This window comes from Danio rerio, chromosome 23, assembly GCF_049306965.1.
Source record: "Danio rerio strain Tuebingen ecotype United States chromosome 23, GRCz12tu, whole genome shotgun sequence".
Taxonomy (NCBI): Eukaryota; Metazoa; Chordata; class Actinopteri; order Cypriniformes; family Danionidae; genus Danio; species Danio rerio.
This window is the reverse complement of record NC_133198.1, coordinates 36,905,024-36,916,055: the sequence shown is the minus strand read 5'-3', so window position 1 is coordinate 36,916,055 and position 11,032 is coordinate 36,905,024. Positions and strand designations below refer to the sequence as shown.

Here is an 11,032-nt window from a genome sequence, read left to right as displayed (position 1 = left end):
ACTGAATAAACTAAATTGTCTATAGTGTATGAGTGTTTCCCAGTACTGGGTTGCAGCTGGAAGGGCATCTGCTGTGTAAAGCATATGTTGTATAAGTTGGTGGTTCATTCTGCTGTGGCGACCCCTGATGAATAAAGGGACTAAGCCAAAAAGAAAATGAATGAATATTATACAGGCCCATAGCCAGCCTGGTAAAAGGGGTGGTTCTTTTTTCTAAGTAAGTTTACCTTTTTGCAGGTATTTGCCTCATTTTCTATTTAATTATTAGATATACTGCATTTTAGTGATATTTTAAGCACTATCTTTAGCTGAATTAACCTGTCGAATAGTCATCATAACCACAATTTTGATGAATCAAAATATTTCCTAAAATTTTGGAATAAAGAAAAATAAATAAATACATATTTTTAAAAAACAAATGTTACAGCCAATATTAATTAAAAAAAAGGAATCTATTAATGTTTAAATTAAAAACTGTAGCCTATTATAGCGACATTTATTGGGCAAACAACAACTTGGCCAGCTCATTCAACTGTCCTCAGTTAGAATTTGCCCATTTGAATACATATTATTATTAATAATCAAAGGTTCAAAACTGATAAGCTGAAGTCACACCGCAGCAACAGCCAACAGAGGATTACAATTGGTTTTAAGACCCTTTTTGCTTAGTTATTTTTACAATTTATGAAGCATAGCAATTATAATGAGACAAACAAGCTCATATATGGAACAAATGTTGGACCTTTGTTAGTGAGGGGTAGGTCTTTCGAACCCCTCAAAGCCTATTGAGGTAAAGTTAATTTTTATATTCGCACATTCACACTTTCTCCTTAATAATATAATTTCAGAGAAGTATTCACTGCAAATTCTAAATAGTGAAATCATATTAGCAGCCATCAACCATCAAAGTGCAACATTGTTGACAGTCAATTTAATATTGGTAATGTTGCTTTAAAGTCATATTTACATCTGATTTCAGTCCGAAAATTCAAAGTACCACGGTAAACAATATATGGAGCTGTCACTGAACGAATGTGCGAACTTTACCTTAATCCAACCCAACCCCCCGGCTTAGGGCCTGTTATAAATCCAAAACTTACAAGAATATTTTAACCAATTTATTCAAAAATAATTTCAACGTACATAGTAACATGAGGTAAATTTTCTGACAAACATTAGTCAAAAAAAAAAATCAAAAAAAAAATCACACATTTTGGGACAAAGCAGGTGATACTTGAGGTAGCCGCAAGTAAACACAGCCAGAGATTAATGCACAGCTAAACTGAAACATCTATATTCACAATAGAAAAATGAGGTACATTCACTCATCTCATACAATGTGAGCCATAAAGGTACATTTAATACAGTGTTCAAGGACAAAAAGGTCAGTGCATAATAAGAAAAAAGCTGATACGTCACTGCAGCCTATCTGCAAAAGTGTTAGCTGTGTTATACAAAAAGTTAATGCAGATTATAAATTTTACATCATATTACAAAGGTTAGGAAGCCCAAGCAAGAAAAAAAGAACAAAATTTTTCTGCTGCAAAAGTCAGCGAAACGGACAGATCTGAGGTCTCAGTTCATTCTCCAGAAAGAAACTGAAAATATACTTGCAATTTTTGGTCTGATAGCATAAAATGTCATATTTATATATATAAAGCAAGCGACTGTAATGCTCCAACATGTTATATTTTATTCCCAATGTTTAGCAGCAGGCATCTGACTGGGTGTTGTTTTGATGCTGTTATGAAAAATAAAGCTTACTGTATTACGTTTGCTCAACACAAACTGAATAGTCAAAATCAAATCTCAAAGATCAACAATTATCAATTAAACAAATTTAATTGTGTTTGTGCTTCAGCTCGCAAGACATTGGCCATATATAAGACTTTATACTTTTGTTCAATATATGCCATATATACACAAACACATGTAATGCATATAGGTTTTATGTGTGGAAGTGTGGAAAACATTCATCCTAAAGATAAACTACATGCAAAGTGGAAGTGGTTTTAATGAGGTACCAGTATCTGATAATGCAATCGGCTTCTTATTATTGAAGGAAACATGTCATAACCTAGAAAAAAGACGATAAGAGTGTGTTTTCATGGAGTTTTACAATGAGGAATTTATATTGATGATAAATTACAGTTTTCTACATCATAAATCACACATTCTCATGCAGTCAACTATTAGAAATGTATGTTTTATGAAACACGCACGCATGCACGCACACACACCAAAATGTATTTTTTTGTGATAGATGTTTTGGTTATAGTCTAATTCAGTGTTTCCCCAACTCTGTTCCTGAAGGCACATCAACAGTACCCATTTTCAACCTCTTCCTAATCAAACACACCTGAATCAATTCAGCAGAACATTAGAAGAAACTTCAAAATCTGAAGGTAACAGGTCAGATGAGGGAGATAACCAAAATATGGACTGTTGGTGTGCCTATAGGAACATGGTTGGGAAACACTGCTCTAATTTAGACTGTAGAGCAAAGCATTATATTGTTGAGTTAGGTTTACCACAGATGTTTCAATAATTATAATAAGAAAATCTGCATTATAAAAATCTTGAAAAGATGCAGCCCTCCAGGAATTTAGTTTGAGACCCATTATCTAAAACAGTGGTGTCCAGACACTGTCCTGAACGGCTGGTGTCCTGCATATTTTAGTTCCAACCCTTATTAAACACACCTTAACCAGCTAATCAAGCTCTTCCTCTGTACACTAGATTTCCAGGTAAGTGTGATGGAGGAAGTTGGAGCTAAACTATGCAGGACACAGGCCCTCCAGGACCGAGTTTGGAGACCCCTGATCTAGAACAATGGTCTCAAACTCAGTTCCTGGAGGGCCGCAGCTCTGCAGAGTTTAGCTCCGACCACGTCCAACTTACCCCCGCTCAATAGTCTCCAGTAGTCTTCAACACCTTGATTAGTTTGATCATCTGTTTGATTTGGGTTGGAACAAAACTGTGCAGAGCTTCGGCCGTCCAGGAATCAAGCTTGAGATCCATGTTCTAGATTGTGACCTCATTCCATCTCCACTCTATAATGTGTCTGGTTATTTGGCTCAGTTTAGTTAGTTAGTTAGTGCGAGTTATCCTGTGTACGCCTTACAATATTATGAACTACATAATCAGTAAAACACTGATAACATCAAGACAAACTACTCAACCCAAGAAGACCTGATGAATGTAATTCCTGAAAAATGTGTCCATATTTGAGCAGCTCACACAAAAATGTTGTTCCACACTTTTAGGAATTATTTTTTTCAGTAGAACATAAGATTTTTTTTTCAATAATATAGGTAACACATTTTGGATCCCATTCAATTCCATATATGAAAAAACACAATGGAAACCATTAAGAACTGAAAACAATTTAGCAACCAAAACATCTCCTGTAGTGTTCTACATGGGAAAGAACATCAGAGTGGTTTGAAACGACACATGGGTGAGAAAATGATGGCATAATGCTTATTTTGGGTCACTAAAAAACAAAATAAATCATTATTTGCTCACCCTTGAGCTGTTAAAAACACATTCTTAAAGGGATAGTTCCCCCCAAAATGAAAATGTAGTCATCATTTACTCACCCTCAACTTGTTTCTTTCTTATAATGAAAAATATATTTTGAGAAATGCGGGTTACTGCTGGTTTCCATAGTAATTTCTTTCCTACTATGTAAGCAAATGGGTGGTAGCAACCAGCATTCTTCAAAATGTCCTTTGTGTTCAAACTCATAAAGGTTTAAAACCACTTGAGGGAAAACAAATGTGGTCGTTTTCATTTTTTGGGGTGAGCCATTGCTTAAAGTTTCTCCTGCTCAACCCAAAAGACGACATTTTAAACAATATGGGTGGCCAAAACAGCTATTGGTCCCTACTGACTTCTACTTTTCCCATTTGTAAAAATATCTTCCTTTAATCTTCAACAGAAGGAAGTGAAGTTTAGAACATCTCGTGGGTCCTCCTTTACATTTTTGTGTGAACTATCCCTTAAACTTCAAGTCATTTTTAATTTTTTTTTGCATTTTGTCTAATAATATGCAACTATCTTTTGTTCTCAAGAGGAAAAAATGGCAAAAAAGCAAACTCTTTCAGTCATCACTGAACTCATCCTCATGTTCACGTATCAGATGTTTCTGGCAGTGCTCTAGAAAAGCATCCAGAGCTTTGAAGGTCTCAGCACATGGCACACAGTGATAGACTTCCCCCTCGAAGCCATCTTCAGGAAGCATGTGTAGAGGAATCCCGCCTGAACACACACTACAACACCTGCACGTCTCGGCCGGCTCATCATCTACTTCCGCCGGCAACTGATCATGGATTTTCTCATGAACAAACAGAGCAGCTGTGGAACTGAAGACCTGATCGCATGATGTACAAGGGTACTCGGCATCCTCGTCTTCCTCATCATCATCACTATCATCTTCCAGTGTATTCTCTTCCACTTCCTCCTCTTCTTTAGTTTCCTCAATGTGAACAGGGAGAACTTTCTTCGGTCTTCCTTTCTTCCCTTCAGGTTTATCTTTTTGGAGCTTTCTTGCGGGCTTCAGCTTGAGCTTAGCAGCGGTTGCATAAACACCGGTTGATTTGTTACTTAATTTGAGGTGCATCTCATGGTGGACGGTGTAGTTTCTAAAATGCGCCAATCTTGTCAGATGATGCAGGAACTCGGCTCCGCAGTGCAGGCATGGATATATCCCACTTTTCCGCTTCCGTCTGGTGATCTTCCCTGAGTTTCTAAACGTATTCCTCACCTTTACATCCCGTCTGTGTTCTTCCTTCCTATGCCGATGGAGAAGCGATGTCTTGGAAAACGATTTATCACAGGAACGGCATTGAAAGAGCGCACTCGAGACGCTCTCATTCCTCTCCATATTCCCAAAATGCACATCCTTTTCTAAATTCGCGCTTCTTTTTCTTGGTGCGTGGGAAAAGCGCATGTGGCAGGCAAGACCTCTGGGGGCACGGAAAGTTTTAGAGCACAGGGTGCATGTGGCTTTTTGTTTAAATGGTGGCAAGGAAGCAGCTTTGAGAGTGTTCGCAGGCTGACAGTCTCCGGCCTGCTGGTGGTGGAGCAGATCTTGTTTGTGGCTGAAGGCTTGTCCGCATGGGCTGTTGCCTTGATGGATGGGATCTTCTGTGCAGTTGGGAACTGAGGGTTTACTCCCACAGGAGGCGCATGAAGATCCCTTTGGCATTTTCCCATTGCATGTTTGGCACACGGATAAAGAACGAGGGCATTTGTGTAACTGCAGACTGGAAAGCAAAGCGAACTGTTGGTTACACCGTTGACAGCTGTGGAGTTTTTGCAGGGTGCGCTCTTTTTGCTGGTGACGCACAAGAGCGTTCATTTCGGAGGGTTTCTGGCTGGCGTCCTTGCAGATGGAGGAAGACGTTTGTGATTTTGGTTTGTACTCCATGCAGGTGATGAGCTGAGCCAGTTTGGATAAGGTTTCGGACATGGGTCTTGATCTTTTAGAGATCTGATTAGCTCGTGATACATTCCTCCAGTTGCAGTGTACGGACTCCATATTCCTAGACACAATTTGGTAGGGAACAAACGAAGTGGATTAATGGCATTGAATCATAGTTATGATAAGAAATAGTGCATTTCTTTCAGCAAAAATTAGATGCAATTCCCTAATTTTTGATTGATTTAACCTGTGAGAGTTTAACACGGTAAGCTAAACATTGTTGTGTATATTATTTGTTTATTTTGATGTCCTTTTGTGTTTGTGTGAAACGTTTGGTTTGTATCCTTTAGTATTCATGGTGTTCAATAAATGAAATGCATGGACATCAGTATCTGGAAGCGTGGACTGTTTTAATAACCGGCGGGTAGCTACAATTGTGTTTCGCATTTTTACATATTTGGAGATTGTAAAAGATGTTCTTGGAGAGATTTAGTAATTCTTTGTTTTGCAAGTATCATGTTTTAAATTCACATAAAGACAGTGGAATCATTTATAAAGTCATGAAATATGTTCAATGACCTTTCTAATAATTTCTTTTAATTGACAGTAACCAATAATTAGTTGAGTAAATGAGTGTCAAATCATCACATGAGACCTTGGACTACTAAACCAATCAGAAGTGTCAATATTTGGAAACAGACTTATGTATTAGCTGATGTATACTTGTACGGAGACCCGGAAGGGACGTGATGATGGGAGACAAATGGGTGGGAGATGATGTTCCCCTTGCAAAACTGTTGTTCCACAAACACTTCCCGTTCACTTCATACATGTCAACCCTCTGGTTTTTGCCAGGATTCTCCCGTATTTTACCCTTTCATCCCGCTATCATCCTATTTAAGTATTAACCATATTTCTCCCCTATTTTAAATCTTGAAAGCACGTTGAAATTAATATAAAAATGCATCTGCATTCAATTTATTTCCATCAAAGCTGTGCATAGATCATTACTCTTCCTATGCAGCCGAATCAGTGAATGTATGTACAAGCGCTGACTGACAGACGCACTCCTTATGATAAACTGATCCCAGATCAGCTTCTGTACACGCCATTTAAAAAGGAGCTAAAGTGCAGCACACTTTGGCATTTGGGTGTGTGTTTAAACAAATACTCTTAATAATATGTAAACATGTCCATCCTCCGTGTTTTATTTTTATTTTAAACAACAATTTTTCTCTTAAATGAGCACAAACAGTTACTAAAGTAATCTAATATTATCAAATAAAACAAAACAAAAGATTAATTTGCTGCTGGTACTTGTATATTTATGTATTGTATCACGTATACTAATTAGCATTTCTTTTTATTGACAATAATAATGTTTAATATCATCATGTGTGACAACTGAATCATAAGTGTCATGGAAAATTTAGATTTATGTATTATCTGAAAGCATTTTCCTTTGATGTATATTTAATATAAATAGCTATTTAGACAGGGGCGATGCAGTGGCGCAGTAGGTAGTGCTGTCGCCTCACAGCAAGAAGGTTGCTGGTTCGAACCTCGACTCAGTTGGCGTTTCTGTGTGGAGTTTGCATGTTCTCCCTGCGTTCGCGTGGGTTTCCTCCGGGTGTTCCGGTTTCCCCCACAGTCCAAAGACATGCAGTACAGGTGAATTAAGTAGGCTAAATTGTCTGTAGTGTATGTGTGTGTGTGAATGTGGATGTTTCCCAGAGATGGGTTGCGGCTGGAAGGGCATTCGCTGCGTAAAAACTTGCTGGATAAGTTGGCAGTTCATTCCGCTGTGGCGACCACGAATTAATTAAAGGGACTAAGCCGACAAGAAAATGAATGAATGAATGATTATTTAGACGAGATACAACTATTTGAAAATCTGCACTCTGAGGGTTCAAACAAATCAAAATACTGCGAAAATCACCTTAAAACGTCAAAAGAAATCAACATTACTAATCAAAAATTGTGTTTTGATATATTTATGGTAGAAAATTTACAAAACGTCTTCATGAAACATGATATCAGGGAAGATCTGCAGGTTTCATTGATTCAAATGTCAGACTTTAAGACTCTTTTAAATTCATTATGAATAAGACTTTAGACTTATACGGGGCCAAACACTAAGGATTTTTTTGTAATGGCCTGGTTGGACCAATGGAATTGGGAAAAAACTAATTTAGTTATTTCTTAACCACATATTTTAATGTATCAAAACAGGAAAACTCTAACTTGACGCTGACTTTTTTCCAACATAATGTTCTTTTTGTTTTGTTTTTTAATGACAAGTTTTACATTGCTAAAAGTATATTTATAATGAAAAAAAACAACATGAATAATCAAAAATATTTGTTGGCTTTAGGTGCAAATGAACTGAGTATGACTCCTATTCAACCGAATGCAAATCTGTTATAAAACTTGAAGTTTCATGCCTATTTATAAACATAATGTCCACTCAATTTCTTCAGTAAATAGTTTTTGTGTAAATGGAAAATTATGTAAAGGAATACATCGCTGTTATTATCATGAGGAACTGGTTTTTAGTTTTCTTTTAGTGATTAGGGAATTTAATTTAACAAATTTGCAGTAAATTGTCTAACAGTTGTTGTGAAATAAACATCTCTGCATCAATATTTAATATATATATATATTAAAAATAGGTTTTATAAATTATTTAATAATAAGAATACATTTTATTTAAAGGTGCCTTTCTGGCAACTCAAGTACACTGTACAATAAACAAGAGCAATAAAACAACAAAAAAAGTAATATAAAAGTATACACATCACGGGTGCAGACAATTAAGTATTAAAAGCCACCTTAAATAAGTAAGTTTTCAGTCTTGTTTTGAATAATGTAAGGGAGTCAGTGTTTCTGATGGCAGGTGGTAGTGAATACCAAAGCCGGGGAGCAGAGTGTGTTTGCAGAATGGCTGAATGCTGTATGGACGATTGACAAGTGGAGAGAGTAAGATCATCTCAGGGTGCGAGAGGAAGCAGCAATGTGGATGAGGGCAGACAAATTTAAATAGACTGTTGGGGATTTGACGGGTGTTAGCCTGACTGAATAAATTAACTTCAACAACATTTACATTTAAGACCTACAACACAACATTTCTGTAAATTTAAGACCTTTTAAGGCCTAAAAATTTTGTATTTGAAATTTAGAACACTTTCAGACCCTGCGGACACCCTGTAGATCTACTTATTATTCTAATGTTTAGATTTTTATTTTGGCATAACAGAAAAATAAATAATTTTGACTCAATATAAGGTATTTTTGGATAATTGTCAAAACATACAATTTTAACATGGTTTTGTTCTGCTCAACATGTTCAGACGTGTTTGTGTGTCCAGGGTCAGATATCAGTCTGATTTCTGAAAGATCACGTGACAGTAAGAAGCGCAGTAATGGCTGTATAAAATTCAGCTTCACATGAGTAAACAACATATCGCCTTTTATAATATAATGCAGCGAACAGTTTACGCAAACAACTGTGCAAAAAGAATGATTTAAAACAATGAATACAATGCATGTACTTTGCAACACAACGTAGATAAACTTCGTAAAGCAACAATGATACAGGAAGAGTTTGCTAGCTGTTTAGCTACGCAGCTGACATAGAAACTCACCCACTCGATGACGTTGTATCGCACAACATGGGTCTCTCGACCGTATTTGTGGACATTGCAACGGCTGTTCTGAGGTTCAATAACGTTAAATGCACGAAATTCTGAAGCGAGATGCAAACGGACTGTCACTTCTACAACCACGCGCTTCTAACTTAGTTCAGGCAGTTTGGCAAACTACAACTCCCATCATCCATTGCGAGCAAGTGTCACAGTCGCTACTGCTACTACTTCTTCTTGATGTTTAATTGGCGGTTCGCATTCTTACACACAGCATTACCGCCATCTAATGATTGGATCAAATACACGTATACCTTTACTTCTGGACTAGTCAAGATAAAAATGGTAAAATGTTATTTGCTTTATTCTATAAAGTTCTTTCGAATATAAAATAAACACTGTCATTTAATGTGTGTTTTTTGACAAGTTTATCAGAATAACAAATGTTTTGTTAAATGTTAAAAATCAACGTTCTTTTACCAAATATTGGTTTCTTACAACATTGATATTGTGTTGTCTAAAAACAATATATAAACAAATCTAAAAACATTCATTTGTAAGAAATGCAATCAGTAGTTTGCAGAATCGTTTAAAATTGTTTTCCTCAAACTCATAGCTTTTCCCAGAGATGGGTTGCAGCATGGCATCCGCTGCGTAAAACGATGGATAAGTTGGCAGTTCATTCCTCTGTGGCGACCCTAGATTAATAATAAATGGACTAAGCCGAAAAGAAAATGAATAAATGAATGAAACACATAGCTTTATTGGCATTTAGAGAACATAAAATAAAATAATGAATATAGCAAACTAAACAAATAGATAAATAAAATAAATAGATAAATATTAACAAAATAAATTTTGTAAATGATTAAAAAATGGTCAAACTGAAGTAAGTAATAATATACAGCTATTTAATATAACGTTGTCAATATATTGAAATTGAAATAAATCAATAACTATAATAATAACTATAATAAAATGTAAATAAATAACACAAGGGCTGCACGGTGGAGCAGTGAATACCACTGTGGCCTCACAATAAATGAATGAATGAATGTAAATAAACAACACAAATATCATAGTCAGTAAATCCTACATAATCTCTTATTGTTCTGGGTTCATCAGAGGTTTACACTGGAAGAAGGTTGTCGTTGCATAACCATTTTTTAATACAAACAAATTTATAAAGGTCTCATTTAAAATTCTGCATGAATTTACCCTGTCAAATATTTTATTTTCAAGTTTAGACAGGATACATTTAGATCCAATTTATGAACCAACATGTCGCCACAGCGTAATGAACCAGCAACTCATTCGGCATATGTTTTATCCAGCGGATGACCTTCCAGCTGCAACCCTATTCACAATACAATACCATAAATAATAAAACATCATCATCCACCATTTTGAACCTTTTATTTCCTTGATGGATTTTGGTAATTTGTTCCACATGATTGCACCTGTATATGAAAACATATTTTTCCGTCTAGACTTCTAAATTTAAATAAACAAACATTAAGATCCCAACCTCTAGTATTAATAGTTCAGCAAAATAGTTCAAATAACTAGGCACCACATTATTAAACAGTTTACATATCATTCCCAGTTTTAAAAAGTACTCTTTTACAAACAGTTAACATGCCTAATTCTTAAAAAAAACTCTTTGTGAAAATGTGCTGTAGGATGAATTTTTTTTTACTAATTTATTTTGTGCCTTTTGCAATTTTTCCTTCATACTCAGTGAGCAGCTGCTGTAGCAAAAGGACGCAGCATAATCCAAAAGGGGTAAAATCAAAGCCTCAGCCAATAATTTTAAAGAATGAACATCTAAAGGATCAGCTTGCTAAGAACCTAATTTTTCCACATATCTTCATAAAAACCTTTTTTCCCATAACATCGCCTGATAATTTATTATTAAACAACCCAAATCATATACAACAATTTTTGACTCAATTATCAAATT

The 11,032-nt window shown here is 35.9% G+C and overlaps 1 protein-coding gene across 1 annotated transcript; it reads right to left on the bottom strand.

Annotated features, from left to right (window-relative positions):
* Positions 1–1,103: 1,103 nt before the first annotated feature.
* si:ch211-148l7.4 lies at positions 1,104–9,290 on the bottom strand. The gene is made up of 2 exons (NM_001365235.1): positions 9,073–9,290; positions 1,104–5,549 (listed from the first exon to the last, which is right to left on the bottom strand). The coding sequence occupies exons 1-2, from the start codon at positions 9,126–9,128 to the stop codon at positions 4,106–4,108; spliced, it is 1,500 nt and encodes a 499-aa protein (NP_001352164.1). The 5' UTR covers positions 9,129–9,290; the 3' UTR covers positions 1,104–4,105.
* Between the last annotated feature and the right edge of the window lie 1,742 nt (positions 9,291–11,032).